At 40.4% G+C, this 17,807-nt stretch overlaps 3 protein-coding genes across 4 annotated transcripts in view; 1 reads left to right on the top strand and 2 right to left on the bottom strand.

Annotated features, from left to right (window-relative positions):
* The window catches only part of LOC133728167 (uncharacterized), a 54,127-nt gene that overhangs the window by 20,876 nt on the left and 15,444 nt on the right, over positions 1-17,807 (top strand). The window lies entirely within an intron of this gene.
* Positions 13,204-14,150, bottom strand: LOC133728456 (uncharacterized). Its single transcript, XM_062155871.1, has 3 exons — positions 14,062-14,150; positions 13,750-13,981; positions 13,204-13,655 (listed from the first exon to the last, which is right to left on the bottom strand). The coding sequence occupies exons 1-3, from the start codon at positions 14,092-14,094 to the stop codon at positions 13,555-13,557; spliced, it is 366 nt and encodes a 121-aa protein (XP_062011855.1). The 5' UTR covers positions 14,095-14,150; the 3' UTR covers positions 13,204-13,554.
* On the bottom strand, positions 14,859-16,884 carry LOC133734280 (L10-interacting MYB domain-containing protein-like). Its single transcript, XM_062161905.1, has 3 exons — positions 16,735-16,884; positions 15,558-15,824; positions 14,859-15,428 (listed from the first exon to the last, which is right to left on the bottom strand). The coding sequence occupies exons 2-3, from the start codon at positions 15,822-15,824 to the stop codon at positions 14,859-14,861; spliced, it is 837 nt and encodes a 278-aa protein (XP_062017889.1). The 5' UTR covers positions 16,735-16,884.

The following is a 17,807-nucleotide window of genomic DNA, read 5'->3' on the forward strand; positions in this document are numbered from 1 at the left end:
AGAATCCATACATTAGAGTCATGTTCTCTTGCTACAATAATCTGTTCTGTTGTCAAGCTTTCATCACCAACATGTAAGCATTGGTATGCTTTGTGTTTAAGAGACTCTGTATAGAAAACTAACTGTTAAAGAATTAACGAACGACATAAGCTAGCTTTACTTGAAAAAGCTAAATTCTAAAACCAACATAAAAGAGTTGAGCCAAGTTATACACAACAAAGAGTTATACTGACACCTGTTTTTCAGTCTCTTATTCTACCTTTACTGGATTCCAAAGAACTAAGTTCTTCAAAGTGATCCTTGAATTCTTTAATTCCAAAACCAAGAAATTGGAAATAAACAAAATTGTTAACATCAGTTGAGAAAGTTGTTAACATTGCCAGCACAACTCTCGCAAGTTTTCATGTACCGAAGTCGAATTCTTGCTCCAGCCGATATCCAATAACCAAAAGGCTCAACATTTAGCCAGTATATGAAAAGCACACTATGTAGCCAATTGCAAGTAATGAGAAGCCACCCCTGGTGATCATCAACCACCTTTTTCACATCTAATTATCTAAAGCACCCATCTTCTGTAACCTACAACAATAAGAACCATCAATTATGCTAAAGGGTCAAACCCAATTGAAATGAATCAAAAACCCCTTTGAAGTTCTGCTGTAAAAACCAAGCACTATTACAACCCCATTCCACCTCCAGATTGAAATCGCTGTCAGCTCTATCTTTTCTTTCACTCACGTACTGTTCTGACTTCTGAGTGTTCTTTGGGTCTCTCTGAGATGACACTGAAGTCGTGCGGAAAGAAAGAATGAAGCGACGCCTAACATTTAGGTGAGTGTAGAATTGGAATTCCACTGTTAGTAAGAGTTACTGTTCACACGCGCTCTAAGCTTTTACATATACTAGCGCGATGCTGCGTTTTGTTTTTTTTTTTTCCTCAAACTTTGTCAGTAATATATATATATTTTTTCCCTCAAACTTTGTCGGTAATATAGTTACAATTATAAGAGAGAAAATGTTAAGCTAATAAACGTTAATTGAAAGTGATATATCTTTACATATTACAAATGGTGTTTGAATCAGACTTGTATATCTTCACAAATGAAATTTTTGAGAAAAAGTTGGTACTTTAACCGAGCTCGTATATCTACTTTTTTCAAAAGATGGTCATTCTAACCAAACTTGTTATTTATGTACAAATTACAAAAATTGTTAGTTGTCATCAAAATATTTTACATTTATACTTCGAACCAATGAATCTACATAAATTCTTCAAACGTTTCTTCAGTTGGACCATCTGTCGACTGTTGTTAACGCTTCATCTGTGTTGATGAGTTCATTAGTTTCTACATGTAGTGAGCTGACACTGAAAGTTTGGGTAGTAAGATAAGGAACAAAGGAATGAAGCTACAGAGGACATATAATCTTAATATCACCAATCATGTTAAGGACAGCAATATATTAACATATGGAATATAAGAATGAAGGTAATGAACAATTCTTAGGTTTACCCCTAGGGTGAATGAGCATATTCACCCCCGTTATCGATTAACATATTTTTACTTAATAAATTTATAATCCAACGGTCTATATCTTAAATTATCCTTTAAAGATCATCTCTGTAAAAAATCAATCGAATCGGAAATCGTTTAATTATCTAATTGAATCAAACAAATGGATAGTTCTAACAACACTTACTACTACTATAATGAACCGTCCATGTATTTCATATAAATGAATAACTAAAAGGTCTTCAATTTGATTGATTTTTTTACAGAACTAATCTTTATATTACGTTATACAAAATAAATGGTGGAATTAGAAAATTATAAAGTTATTATGCGTTAATCGCAAGAAATGGTGAATTTACTCATTCACCCTAGGGATGAACCTAAGAATTGTTCGAATTAGATTGTGCATCAAACTTCCTGCCAAATGAAAGAGAGTGCACTGAGCATGCAAGGAAAAAAAAAAAACGTAATCAAACAATCGAATAAATGAGGATTAAGACATGCATGTTTTTTCCATGTTTCGATGGACTAGAGCACCACAAAGAAATGTGAACCAACGCAAATGGTATCAAGTACTATGGGCAATGTGTGACAAATCACGCTTAAACTTTTTTTATTTTTTTCATGCCTCCTTTTCAGGGGGTCACTTGTATGGAGGCAATACTAAAAGTAAAGGTCACGTGCCACTGAAAGTAAGCTTTGCAATATTCACTTCACAACACCAAATCTTTTCTCCAGATGCAAATGACCACCAAAACAATCAAATGTTATAGTAAATATATCCCCAGTTCCAAAAGTGTTGAGAGGTATACCAAAACAAAAACACGCCCTTTTAGAGTCATCTAAACCTGTTCAGTCCAGCAAACAAACACGGGCTCTTCTAAAACAATGAGATTAACAACTTCACAAAAAGTAGGATTAAATTCAAAGCAGCTGCAGCTATATGTATGTTATTGGATTAGAACATGAATCATTGAGTTTCGACCCATTGGTTCGCAAGCCGATGGATTTCATGTATGTAACTAACTACTCTATATATAGGCATATGATTGGTATATATACACATCAAAACTTATTTGCCTAGCTACACACATAGATACATTACATGACTGATGTCAAATGCATGTATATTCACATTTTGAAATTTAATCTCAAGTCAAGTATGTATTCAATGAGGGATTTTTACAAACAGTTGGAGCTCATCTCATCTCCTCCTAACTTCTAATGAAGCCACAAATCAATTGTAAACCCCATATCAATATCACCTTTAATCAATCTTTGGACATTGCCATCTCGACCTTCATCAATCCAGCTTATATTAATTTAATAAGAGAGTTCAAAACAATCAGTAAATAGTACTACCCAAAATCTTGAGTTTTCTCTCTATTAAAAGCAAATTTTCACCCAAAACCCCAAATCCAAACAAAAAAATTAATCTTTAAGCATTGCCTCCACAAATTTGCCTACTTTCGAATATTCATAACCATCATGTTCTTATCTTTCCCAAAATTTCCATTCATTAAAAACCCTAAAAGATCACAATTCAGAAATTACAAACACAATAGAGCAAAAAATTCATATGTCTCTCAATTTTCTCATCAAGAAAACAAACAGAACATAATGAGAGTGACAAACCCCCATAATTCCTCAACAGTAGAGAAGGTGTAGATTGGGCGAATAGAGCTGCCCCGATCCTCTTGCTTAGACTTGGCGTTCTCATCTTGCATTGATTTAGGGTTCGACTCCGTCTTGCTCTGATCTTCCGAAGCTGAAGTCTTGGCTGCATTTTCCTTTAGGAGGAAGAGAGAGGAAAAACTCGGTCTGGTCCTTTGGGAGGCAGAAGGGAGGAAGAGAGAGGAAAAAATTGGTCAGTGGCAGATCTGTAACAAAATTTCAAATGAGGGCAAAATGGTCTTTTCATTCGTGAATGAACAGTACCTCCGAATGAACAGTTAACTCATCTTTTATATATGTATAACTAGAAAGCTTGCCCGTGCTTTGCCGCGGAATTTATTGTTGTCATCGAATTTGCAGATTGGTCAGGAGAGTAATTGCTTGTATAGACAATTATACTGTTGAGCTTATAACATTAGATAGCAACACAGTAATTGTTATGATTGAAATTTGCAGATTTGGTTTGATTTGATTGTGAGATTTTAGTGGATTCAGTAGGGCAAACTGGGGTACCAGCGACTGAAGTAGTAAGACATCCCTTACCAGGCACAGAATTGGCATTCCCCACCTCCAGCTATCCCTCAATATGTAGATTTTACTACCCTCACTGCGTCATATGAAGAAATCTGGGAAGAGAATCAGAACATCATTCCTCGCCCCCTCCTAAAAATAAAAATCACAGGTCTCGTTACTGGGATGATAATGGGAAGTTCTGCACCTATCATGATGATTTTGGACACACCACAAACACCTATTTCCACCTTCAAAGTACCATTGAACATATGATTCAAACTGGTCAGGTCCAGCACTAGTATAAGACTCCGGATACTGGAGCTAATTTTATTGAAGTTTATGGGCAAATATTAACAATTCATGGTGAGGCTATAAAGGGTGAAACATACCAGGACACCAAGTGACAATTCCTCCCCCCCCCCCCCGGCACGAGGTTATGGCACTCCAGGGATACAACCAATTGTAGGTCCCTTCAGACTCTGTTACCTTTTGGAGGAAGAAGGATATCATTTGCCACAATGATCCTTTTCTCATTACCAAGCAGGTAGATCATTACAAGGTTCATCTGGTCTTTATTGATACTATTAGTGTTATTTTTGCTAGCTGTTATACTAGGTTAAGCAGAAGCCGTAACAAGCTATACAGTAATCATGAACCTTTAATCAATTTTTCAGGCGAAATCACATAACCGCTGGGTTCTGATACACTATGTATCACACTTCGGCAAGGATCTACTATTGCCTCTATTTCTAATCAATTCAGTGTTGTTGATTGTGAATCTTCTATTAATATCATTCTAGGCCGAGATGCTATTTGGGGACTCTAATGCTTTGTTGCAGGCCATATGCTGATGATGAAAATCCCTACTCCCGGTGACATTTTCACTGTCACAAGTGATAGGGTATATGCCAAGGATTGTAACTCCATTGAGGAGAAGCTAGCCAAGGATAAGAAGGAGAAGAAAACTGAGATACTCACCTTTGGAGGCGAACCACTCTCGCCTGACAAACCTGATGATCCCCGGGAGAATATCGAGGAGGGTGTTCCCTCCAAGACCCGACTGAAAAAGTTACAGAAGCACCCACCAAATCCCCCAATACTAGATTCCGCTAAGGCCACCGGAAAGTCTGTATTGGTACCGGGTTAACTTCTCAGCTTAGGTCCGTATTCAGTTTTTAAAATCTAAACAAATTGTCTTTGCCTGATCTTATGCTGACATGCCCGCAATATATCCTAATTTGATAATACACAAGCTTAGTATCACACCTTCTTGTTCCCTAGTACGACAGAAACACATGACTTTCAATGAGAAAAAGTACAAAGCTATTCAGGTTGAAGTCAAGTGGCTCTGAGACATCAATTTTATTAGAGATGTTAAGTATGTTTCAGCTGTCTCGAGAGGGGTTTGATCAAGCTAAATCACGAGGTGTCTTGGTCTGCTACTATCGCTATCGGTCTCGCTTATCTGTAAAACAAATGAAGGTCAGAGGGAAGACCGGGTGTGCCGGCCTTCAACGCTCCGATGCCTAAGTCAGTATCGTTATAAGATAATGATAATGGAAAGCGATAGTAAACAGTTACCTCTTTGGGTTGTTGGGGATGACCTTAATATAGCAGATATGTGGGAGCCAGGTTCCGTTTCTTTCGGTGTGGGATGATTGAGGTTCCCGATATCGCCCCGAGGGGTATCAGAATCCTCAGCTGGGAGCTTTCCTTACTTCTGTATTGGCGATATGAGTCTTGTGCTTTCGATACTTGTGCCTAGGAGGTATATGCATACTAACAAGTCCCCCAAGTCCCCAGTCAAGAGTTCTCTTGGGTGGGGAGTTTGTCTTTGGTAAAAGTATTGGAAGTGCAAGGCGAGTTCATGCCACGTGGCTTCCGTACAACCATTACCCCTAGTCCCCCAAGTCCCCACTTAAGAGGAGTATTGGCTGGGGTGAGGAGATCGTTCTCTTAATCGTCATTGTGTCGCTATCGCGAATCTGTGGTAGGGTTTCATGCGTCTTTTGGCGCATACGCTATGCCCTGGTGACACGTGTGTTGTTGCCATTCGTTTTTCGTGTGCGGGAAGTCCAGTGTACTGGAGTCCGTAACGTGTAATAATGGCGTAGTGGTAAGGAGTCGAGGCGACGACGGTCCCTGTACTCTCGAGGTCCCTATATATGGACAGAGGAGGGAGATGGGGGCAGTTATTGTTCCTCTGTTTTTCTTGGAGATTGAGATAAGAGGTGAGTAAAGTTAGAGCCTTTGGTGTTCAGAAAGCTTGAATCTTTTGGTTGGCGGTCGGAATTCCATTTTGTTGGCGTCGTTGTCTCTGTTTTCGGATTGGAGGAGTGAACAGGTACGTTGTCTCTTGACTTTCCTGGGTTTCTATCTGAGAACATTTGTGTGGTAGTGTGGGTTTCGTTGAGGAGTCGTTTGCTGGAGGTGAGATTTGCCGGTAGGCTTTGGGTCGTTGTGGGTCCGGTTAGGCTTTGGGGAAGGTGAATTTTGGGTTTAGTGGGATTTTAGTTGCTGCTCCGGGCTAGGTTATTAGATTTTGAAATTTTGTGGGGCAGGTCAAGGAAGGCGATAGATAGGAGGCGATTGATTAATTGTGAGTATCGCTCACAGTATGGCACAGGTGCATCATGGTCGCTATAGGCTAGAGGGTTCCTTTCGTGGAGGTGAAGGAGTTTCTTGTGGTGGTGTCAGCGCTTCTCTTGGAGGTGGCGAGGGTGCTCCTTGTGGGGTGTCGTTGTCACTTCCCGAGGAGGCGGCGATGGGTCGTCTCGTGGAGTTCCTAGTAGGGTCGAACATGTTGCGGCCCCCGAGGTTGCCGAGGTGGAGAACGTCGAGCTGTTGGAGATCCCTCAGCCGCCACGTCGACGGCTGCTCCTTGGCGAGACGCCTATAGATTAACCTGGTCCGAGTATGACTGAGGAGCAAATTAGCAATATGAGGTCATCTTGGGGTATTCTGGGCAATGTATTGTTACGCCCCTTGAGAGATGGTGAGCGTTTTAGCCACCCTGAGGTGGGGTGGGCGTGTTTTTATGAGTATCAGCTCAAGTGTGGGTTGACGTTCCCGATATTGGAGGAGTTACAGTACCTGCTGTCGTGCCTCAACATCTTCGTGGGACAGCTATCGCCTAATGCGCTGAGGCAAATAATGGGAGTTTTTGTAACGCCCCAAGCTGCACCTCACCAGCTTAAGCACGTCATAGTGCCGCGAGCCTCTAAAACATAAACCGAACGCTCGATTTACATTCTAGAGAACCGCTAGGCATTTTGTTTGAAAACTTTTTGTATAAACACAGCGGAAGCTACAAATATTTTTGAGGTGAAAATCCTTGAGTTGCTAAAATTTATTTCATTCGTCTAGAACTTGAAATGAATTCTCACACACGAGGTACGAACTTCAAGGAAATGAGAACTCAACCAAAATTGACACAAGGCTAACTATCAACAAGTCTCGGAATACGAAGTTCGAGAAATAAAATGTAGAATAAGGTCTAAACGACAAAATTTACCGAACTTGTTCCACACACCCAGCTCCGACCGCTATTGTCTCGTCACCAGTGTACAGTACCTGCATCCACACTGTTATAGGGGTGAGCTTTCGTCCTCGCTGCTCTTACAGGAACTCTACCACGACTAGGGTTGAAACCATTAAATATATATATTTGGGATCCCAGTATGAAAACATGCTTAAACCAAATATTTTAAAAGGAACGACAAACTTTAATGTTTTTCAACTTGAAAACTGATGCATGATGCTTAAATAAATACGGTGCCAAATCCAAGTTTTACCTGATGGCCGGTCCCATAGACCCACTACATGACCTTACCTCAATTTAATTTATCACCAGGTAAGCGTAGCGAGAGCGTCTGCTACCTAGCTACACACACGGATCGGGTCGTCATTGCGATCGCTCAACGTCCGACCGGTGTAACTAACCCTCCGGAGGTTTTGGGGATCGAACCCAAGGAAGTCAGAGCCACCCTTCGCTCTCAAGCCATCACATTTCTCACATGGTTTGGTTAGTATGCATTGCATTTGAACATAACCAAACCATACCCACTAATATGCATCATTTAATAACAATATAAGAAAATCACTAACCGAGGAGAGTCCTGAATCCCTACCTGGATTCCGATGCTTTCTCTCACGCACTCCGAGAGTCGCGAACCTTCCATTCCTCAGGTAACTGGAGTCCTAGATTCCGACATTTCGACCGTTAATATCACATTGAACAATTATATGACATCTCGACGATTAATAAATCGTCCAACCAACTTTTCCTGGTTTGACCAGGAGTTGACCAATTTGACCACGTTTGACCAATCGAGATAGGTTCGATAATTAACTTAGATTATCAAACATTCACTTGAAATTACGATATCGACCAAACATATATTGAGTGCACCCGATTACTAAGGTCACCCAATATATATATATATATATATATATATATATATATATATATATATATATATATTAATTTCTTTCACTTTCTATCCATTATCAATTCTTTACTTTTCGTGCAAGTTCTTCACCTCTTTTCTAACCGGTAAACAAGTCCACAATTGCAATACCAAAACAGATACATTGATCATCCAAATTGAGTTCTCAATTCAAGCATAAAATCCAAACACCCAGAAAAACCAACTTTAACAATGTCAAACTCATAACTGGTCCATTTCAATCTCGACTCACAATTCAATCAACCAAACTTACAGAACATCTAACTTACAGAAAATCATCACAATTCATAAACCAATTCCAGATAATACCACACGTCCAAAATCATTCTTAATCGAAAACCAAAAGCATCAACTCAATTCTAAACTCTTCGTTCTAGCTACTACAGCAGCTCGAAGCTAGATTGTTCAGCAACCAAATTCACATTCAACTCATGTATCCCATTCAATTCTAAATTCACCCAAACCAAAGAGCAATTCTGTCCAGAATTTCAAGTTTACCTTTGACAGCTTCAATATGATTTGTAGACTGAGCATCGAGCTCCCGAGTTAGTCACTCCCTTCTTTTGAACCATAGAGCAATTTCTCGTCAATTCAAGGTTCCCAATGAATCGAGCTCTAGGAGACATCAATCCATGCCCATAGACGTCGGAGATGAACCCAGAAAAGCTAGGAGTGTCGTCGTGAACAGCGAATTCCGGTGAAGGCCGAGAACACTCAAAACAGCAACTCAATCAAAACTCGATTAATGTCAAAACCAAGTACACCAACACGTAGAGTACAACGAGAGGATCGATATCCTTACCTCATGCAGATCATTCCGTTGTCGGAAACAGCCGAAGAACCGCCGGAGAACTCAGAGCTTTACGGCGTCGACTCTCTTCCCAGAGCTGCCAGCTGAACGATCTGACCCCCAGAAAGACGTCGGCGATGGGGAGAGGAAGCGATAGGTGCCGGTGCGCCGTCGTGAGGTGGCCGGACGGAGGAAATTCCGTCGGATCTCCTTTGCGGGTTACTGGGTCGAGAATCCGAGTCGAAGAGCCCAGAGACCTCTTGATCAATCTGGGGCATTCGATCTGATCCAGCTCTATTTATAGCCTCCCTTAATTGAATTTCAATGGCTACGATGAAGCGGTTGGAATTTTGGACGCCTCAGATTGCACTGTGGATTTTCTTTTTACTTAAAATGAATTTCCATAATTTCCAAACTTCGGAAATTCATAATAAATAGTTCGGGTGTCCGAAAAATTCCCCGAAAATTTCCACAAACTCGTCGCGTCGTGTACTTTATTTTCCAACTCTTACATTGAGGATTTCACGTTATGAAAATTTCTGAAAATTTCCTCGAGCATCTTGACATCTACCGAGATCGTTAAATAATTTTGCGTACGATCTCCATTAAGCTCGATACTTTTTTCCGGGGCTCACAGTTTAGTGCTGTGGAAACTCAGCAGGCAACAATGTCCTACTATCAGCGAGTTTAACTAAATGTTCAAGATGTAATATTCGACGAAGGCTGGAGATAGTGGGTGCGTAAATTTTTTAGGGCACGCGACAGCGCGATTATCGAGGACCTTTCGTCAAACATTTATGCTCACTGGAGGGGCAGACCTTGCCTGGTTGGAGGTCACTGGCAGAACCTGGACATGGTGCATCGAGTTCCTACCCGTTTCCAGCCTATCTATGAGTATTGTGATTGTGTATTTGGTGAATTTTCTTTTGCCATTGGTGTGCTAATAGTGTGTATTTGTATCGTAGTGATGCAAGAGGCTATCCTGACCATGCTAGAGCAGAAGCGTGTGTCGAGGGTTTTAGGCTCGTTCCCCAAAGGGAAAAGGGGGTTCTATCGCCTGTGTAGGCTTCCGATATACCAGAGGTTTGAACTCAGGAGGCGTCCAGGTGAGGGGCTATTTCATTATTCATGCCTGTTCGTTCATTCAATTGTGATCTCGCTAACATTGTTTGTTTGTTTTGCAGCCGATATGCCTAGCGAGGCTACTAGCAAGAGCGATGCTTCATACGCTGATGTGGATACCAATGTCATTATCAGGGAGCTGTTGTGAGAATAGGAGACGACAAGGCGGTGTGACATCGAGCTTCCCGATAAGGAGGTACATGTGACTGATCATCAGTGAGTATGTTGCTGCCCGATGAGATGTACCTTAGGTTTCCAGATACTGTGCTGGAGTATCTCAACCAGCGAGTCGAGGAGGAGGCGGGTGCTGAAGACCATGTAGCTAAGGGTCATCAAAAGCGGGGCGCCGAGATGGGGACGCATTCTCAGGAGCGAGGGGGCCAGGATGGTCAGCGTTCCCAGGCACCTGTCGAGGAGCGCCAATGCCACGAGATTCAGGAAGGTGTAAGGCAGTCCCTCCGAGTCTAGATGGGAGGGGTGGAACGTGGCGCAGTGGATCAGCCAATAGAGCCGGTGGCCAAAGTAGAGATCTCCGTCGAGGAGTTGTTTGAGGAAGCTGAACGGCGCCAGAGCGATATCAGTGCCAGGGCTCGCTTGGTACAAGATGCTGTTTTGGAGTAGCTGGATGCTATTTTTGGTGGCGACATTGGGGGTCCGGTGTCGCGAGATATTGTTACTGTCGACATCGGTGAAACTGAGGTGACGAGCCAAGTCGTTGGTGATGCGATACCGGTTGCTGAGGCTCCTGAAGTGCAACGGGAGGTTGGAGAGGTCGATGTCGGGGTACCCAGGTTGCCGAGATGGAGACCCCTGCCCAGGTTGGAGAGGTGGATGGGACCCGAGTGGCTGATACTTGTACTCGCACTGATGGAACTGGGTCGAGGAAGAGGGCTGTTTCGCAGCTTCATCTCGGGAGTCCTCCAGTGGGTGTTAGTGTTGATACCCATGGAGGTAAGAGGGCTCGAGTTGACAGTGTAGCGCGCTCGAGATCGACAAGTGGGGGCTCTCTGGGTTCTCGCGACGAGGTAGCTGAGGGTCTCGCACGTACTCTTGACGAGATTGGGATCACAGATGGTGACATTTTGCACATGTTTCCGATTTACGTAATTGTCATCGTGATCGCGGCCATGTGAACGTTGGGGACCCTCGCCTTGGGTATCGGGAGGCTCAGGAGAGGTTGATGAGGGTATGTGTCGCGACTATTTTGCACGCGTTCATTTCCTTTTGAATGTTCTGATTGTGTGGCGTGCAATGTTGGCTGTAAATATGAACTATCAAGCCTCCGCCGAGTTGGTTGCTCATTTTGATTGGGAGATCGCCCGATTACAGGAGGAGCTGAATGCCTATAGGGAATGGGCACGCGAGCTTCAGGATGCATTGGACCGAGGCCAGATAGTACTTTTTGGCTACCCCGGTAAAAGTAGTTTCATAGTACACCTGAAGATCTGGGGCTTCAAATTTTCCAAGGATAAGAGCAGAGGCCGTAATCAGGCTGTCTACCCATTGGTCAATGGCTTTTTTCTTATCTAGAGCTTTGTCTAGATTTAGCCAGATGCCATAGTTTGTGATTGGTACTCTAGGCATATTGTCCTCTGGGACAAATCTCTGAGAATTTCTCTCTTCTTTTCTGCTTGTGGGGGCTTTTTGCACAGGGAGTTTCAGTTTTCCCTTCTCTCGAATGATGAAGGTTTTGGAATTAGAGCTATGTCCAAATTCCATTTCAATATCTTGGTAAGGAAGGACTTTTCTTGTCTTTCCTATTTTGAAAATTTTCATTTCTTCGATTAGTTTTTCTAATCGTTCAGGATTTTCGCATGATTCTGCTTCATCATAGAGTTCATAGAGCTTGTTTGCTCTAAGCATATTAACTGGTCTATTTAGATCAGCTTCTAATTCTTCTTCAGTAATAGGCTCTGATGGTTCTTCAGAGTATTTAGTACCACTAACACTAGCTTCCCTAGTGTTGTAGCTCCTTCTGAGAAGATTTTTGTTTATCCTGATATTTTCAGGACAGACATCACTTTTCCTGTGATTGTGAAAATTTAGACTCATTTCTCTAGTCTTTCTGCTTTCATAAATTTTTGTTTTCGCACTTTCTGCTGGTTTTTTCGGACCAGATAATTTCCATTCAATAGGAAACGTTACTTCATTCCAAATAACCTTGTGAATCTGTTGTGAATGGTTCTTTTGACTGGTGAGGAAACCAGTAATAAGACCTGGGATATTTGATATCCTTGTCTTTGGTTCTACCGTGGTGCTCAGCAGTTTATAGTATATTCTGTATACTATTGCGAGTTCTTGCATATCCTCTTTCATTGATATGTCGTCTGTCTTGACTCTCAGTCTTAGACAGTGAGCTGCATCTTTCAAGCTGGTTGAGAAATTTGGAAAACAGTTGAAGTATGCCACTTGATTGCATAAAGATGCTTCAAGTGCTCCCAACAGACTAGCTTGAAAATCTGTTAGTCTATTGTCTTGTAAGACACATAGAACTGAACACACTACACCAATTTTGGAATCAGACAACACATATCAGACGACAGCAAACATTTTAACTGTCGTCTGATTTAATTAGACGACAGCAAGAAATATTATGTCGTCTGAGTTTTTGAATCAGACAACAGTTTTTTCTTGGCTCTTGTGCAATAGCATTTCAGACAATAGTTGATTTTTTTTATGTTGTCTGAATGAATTAATTCAGGCTATGTTTGGTAGGGCTGTTCTTTGAGAAAAAGCTGGCTTCTACTTATTTATGAGAATAAGTGGCTGAAAAGCAAAGCTGCTGAGTGTTTGGTAAACTGGCTTTTTTTAGGAGCTGTCAGTGGCAGAAGCAGTGGTAAAGTGTTTGGTAAATCAAACTGGCTTGTGCTTTTTGTTTGGGGAATGACCAAATTGGACATGAGAGATTATTTTGCCTTGATTATATAACAAACAATGTTGTTCAAATGCTTTTGTTATTAATTTTAATATTTATTATGTCCTTATTAATTTTTGTTAACTTTCAATTTTTATAAATCATGGTGATACTTTTGATTAATATTGGACAATTTTAAAAATAACTTATACAAATATATTAGTAACATTAATAACAATTGGTGGATGGTTCACATCAAATGTTCACGTTATTACGCGCATTCATCAAACTTTGAGTAATGCTATTTCTTATTATTTCCATTTCTTGTGCACCGTGACCATGATATTCTTCTTCTACATCATCATCCATTTCTATCCCACCACTTGACCCATAACCTTCTCTTTCTTCACTGCGGACAAAATGTCTATCACCATGTGCATGTCTCCGTATATAATTATGAAGTGTCATGGTGGCAATGACAATCTTCACTTGCTTATCAAATGAATAACCTTGCATGTCCCTTAAAATCTTCCACTTTTTTTTCCAAACTCCAAATGTGCGTTCTATAACGCTTCTAAGAGAAGAGTGTGCTTGGTTAAATACCTCTTTTTCATTTCTTGGTTATTTCCTACGGTATTGTTGAAAATGTTGTCTCGGACCTTTGTAAGGTCCCAAAAACCCATTCATTTGAGGGTATCCGGAATCTACAACATAATATTTTCCTGTAAAATAAAGAAATGTCAAATTTTAACAAAACTTCATTCAAAGGATCATAAAATTTGATTAGTACCAACAACTATAAATAAATATAGTTACCTGGTGGAGGTTTAGGAAACTTCATTTCAGGATCTCGAAGTACCGATAGAAACACTCTTGTATCATGAGCAGACCCTTCCCATCCCGCGCATACATAGATAAATTGCATATCGAAATTACATGCTGCCATAACATTTTGTGTTGGTATTCCTTTTCTACCAATGTACGGTATTTGTTTTTCAGGAGCTATAGAAGCGGGAATATGCACTCCGTCGATAGCCCCAATGCAATCCTGTAAATGATGATGTAATTAGTCAATTAATATAAGTAACTAAATTGTGAAATAATTTACTAGTAACGCATGACAAATACCTTAAAATGAGGCATGTATCTGTTATCCCTCATTATCTCCGGTGCAACACCATTAAATTCATTCTCCGAAGGCTTGAGTATAAGTTTACCTAATTGACACAAATGATCTAGTGCTTGTCCGAAATATCTACAAACGGTTTCACTAGAATGTTGAAATCGTTCTGCTACTGACCTAATTCCACATCCCTGTCCTAGGCACCACAATAGCATTCCCATAACTTCAATATGACTTGTTCTGTTTGAACCCAACACCCCAAATTGAACTTCCAAATCACTACATAAACGATAAAATACTTCCTTTTGCATTCTAAAGGCGTTGTAACACCGAATGTCATTCCCTTGTAGCATTTCCATTATCCACTTATTACCTGTTTAAGAAGATACCATGCAAGGAGTTTTATGAACATAGTTCATGTAATAATGTTGAATGAGCAGAGCATTAAATTGTACACTTCGTAAGAATATCTCCTCCTCCACTTCATCTACTCCCGAATTGTTCATATTTCAATCCAAAACCTGCAAATTTAAATGACTGATTTTATAAATATAAACTAAATCATTAACAAGCAGTAATGAACAAAATGAGGCCAAAATCCATTCTCAAACCCACCAATGAATATCCACATGATGAAAAACATGTAATCAAATTCAATTCTCATAATCAAACCCACCAATGAATATGGCTGGGCTGAAAAACATGTAATCAAATTCAATTCTCATAATTAAAAACATGCTGAAACAAACAACAAACATAAAACTTCAAATATAACATAAGCTTAACCAAAGACAAGATAAGCTTATTTTTCGTTCATCTCAAATTTCAGCCACTCCAACCTCACGTTAGGATCTTCCATAGTGAAATACATCTCCCTCTTCTCTTCACTTAAAAACAGTCGAGTGGCAAAAAACCACAAAGTATTACCCTGCTCGATACCAGGCAATGAGGTGACATCCTTCATCACGTCCTTAATACTGGTGCCTCCACCTTCTACACTTTTATGGACCATGGAAGTTGCTGTGCTCCTACTCTCAATTGCCTCACACATTCGATTAATTTGTTTAGCCAAATGAGCAGCACCTCCCACCTTTTCTTTTTTTGGTACTACTCCTTTACCTTTCTCAGCTCTCTCATTTCTTTTTCTTTTAGGCAGAGTGGGGGCCAAATCATCATTGTCCTCAGAGTCACCACTACCTTCAAGGTTCACCTCATTGTTACCTTGTTGTAGACTTCTAGGGATAGGTAGTGCAGAAGATGGTGAATATGCATGCTGACCAGTGGCTGAAATACCCATGAACATCTTATCCAACTTGTCTTCAAAATCGGGTGCAATTCCCTTTTTCTTTAACTTTCCATATTCCTTGTTTTTCTGAACAAAATAAATAAATAAATAAATCATACGATGTTCAATGTACCTCAAATGAAGTAAAATTGTTAACCAAAATAATTAAATTGATTTACATACCTCAATCTTGAGGCGTCACCACTCATCGGATGCATCTATAGTTTGACGCCTGTGATCCCACCCAAGACCAGTCTCTTTTCCCTTTAAGTCTTTCCATAATTTCCAATGATCTTTGAGGGAATCCCATTTATTTTTCAGTTGTTTTCTAGTATATTCTTTGCCCGTTTCTATAGAAAAATTATTGATTATATTCACCCATCCCTCCGGATTAAAATGAGTATGTGGACGATTATTGTTATCCACCTCCTTGATACATAAGTCACAAAAAACATCTACTAAAGCATCATTCCAAACAGCCATCTAGCACAGATAAAAAGCCAAAAATTTACAGCCCAAGCTTTAGTACCAACCCCAATGCATAATCAATGATATGAAGATAAGCTTTAGATGCAATAACAAGAAACTAAAGCAGTGATAAGAAAACATAAACATCAACAACAGACAAAGAAAAAAAGGCAGCTATAAGAAAAAGAATAAAGTAGCTTGAACAGCCCCAACCATTTGTACAGCTGAAACAAACAACAAAGCTATAAGAAAAAGAAAACTTAAAGGAGTACTTCTGCATCCTTCAAAAAAAATAAAAAAGAGTACTTCTGCACATTGGAATTAAAGGGTTGGTGACCGACAGGAAAGAAACTGAGAAGCATCTTCTCATCCTTCATGTTCTTAGTTTTCTTTTTTATTATCATTACTCAATTCATCCCCATTTTCTTGTTCCTTCAGTGATTGAAAACCTTTGTAGAATTCGTTCCCATATATGATAATGATACAGTAAACTATAACTTCATTACTCAAAACCCCAAACAAAAAGTGACTGCAACTCTGGAAGAACAACTCCAGTTTATAGCAAAAATTCAATTCCCATTTAGTTTCCTGATAGATATAAAAAAACCAACCAAATCAAAAACACCTCATCTTGCAGGAGCTATTCTTAGTACAAATCCATAATTGTGAAGCCTATACACTTCATCTGACAAAAAAAATCTGAAACACCTAAATGGATCGATAAACAAGAAAAGCAAACATAATTGAACTATCCAACTAACATTCACTCAAACCTTGCTCATCAGTAGTACACTTCTAGATCACTAGCACTCACCACACCAAAATGTTTTAACTTTCCCAATCCACTCTTACCCACTACGAAAATCAAAACAAATATAACAACAATTAGATTAAAGATAAGAACGAAGCAGGGAGAGAGACTGACTTGCTTGATTGAGGCTTCAATTTCACTTCCGAAATCCTGATGAGATGCAAGTGAGGCCGAGATCGAGATGCGGCGACTGATGGGTTCTGTGATTAGAGGGAGATCGAGATGCGACGGCGACTGGATGGGTTCTGTGATTAGAGGGAGATCGAGATGCGGCGGCGACTGGATGGGTTCTCTGATTAGAGGGAGATCGAGATGCGGCGGCGACTGGATGGTTTCTCTGATTAGAGGTTCACCTAGATGGGATGCGCGAGATGTGGCGCCGACTGGATGGGTTATGTGAGAGGGAGATCGAGCAGAGGGAGATCGAGGCTTGCTTGATGGGATGGGATGCGTTCTGTGATCGAGCAGAGGGAGATCGAGGCTTGCTTGATGGGATGGGATGGGATGCATTCTTTGATCGAGCAGAGGGAGATGGGATCGAGCAGAGGGAGATGGGAGAGCGTGAGACTGATATCGATATCGAGGGTTTGATGGCAGTTCACTGTAATTGCTTCAGCCAACGGAGGGTAGAAATCGGGATTTAAAAAAATTCATTAATGAACAGTAATCACCGTTATAGTACTCAACGGGCTTCTGGCTTCTAAAAGCTGGGGGGAGTGGGCTTCTGCTTTTAGATAGAAGCTAGGGCAGCTTTTTCCAAAAGCTGACCATAAGCTCATTCACCAAACACTTGTTGCTCTGGTGCTTATAAGAAGGGGAGCAAAAAAGCCCCCCCAAACATAGCCTCAGACAACAGTTATTATGTGATGTAGTCCAAGGTTCATTTATACAATGGTTGATTTTTGCTGTTGTCTGATTATTTTCAATCACACAACTGTTATTAGGTGTCTGTTGTCTGATATCTTTTAAGTCAATGTCTGCTGAAAGATGTTGTCTGATTTGAGTGGTTCACACAATGCTTTTTAATTTGTCTGTTGTCACATGAGTTTCAGACAATGCACCTTATATTTGATGTCGTCTGAGTTTTACTTTTTTTTTTTTTTTTTTCCGATACAATAACTGACTTTTAGCTAGGGTTGATATATTGCTTTAACACTTGGACAAAAATAAAATATTTAACTTTTTCC

The sequence above is a fragment of the Rosa rugosa genome, chromosome 2, assembly GCF_958449725.1.
Source record: "Rosa rugosa chromosome 2, drRosRugo1.1, whole genome shotgun sequence".
Lineage (NCBI taxonomy): Eukaryota > Viridiplantae > Streptophyta > Magnoliopsida > Rosales > Rosaceae > Rosa > Rosa rugosa.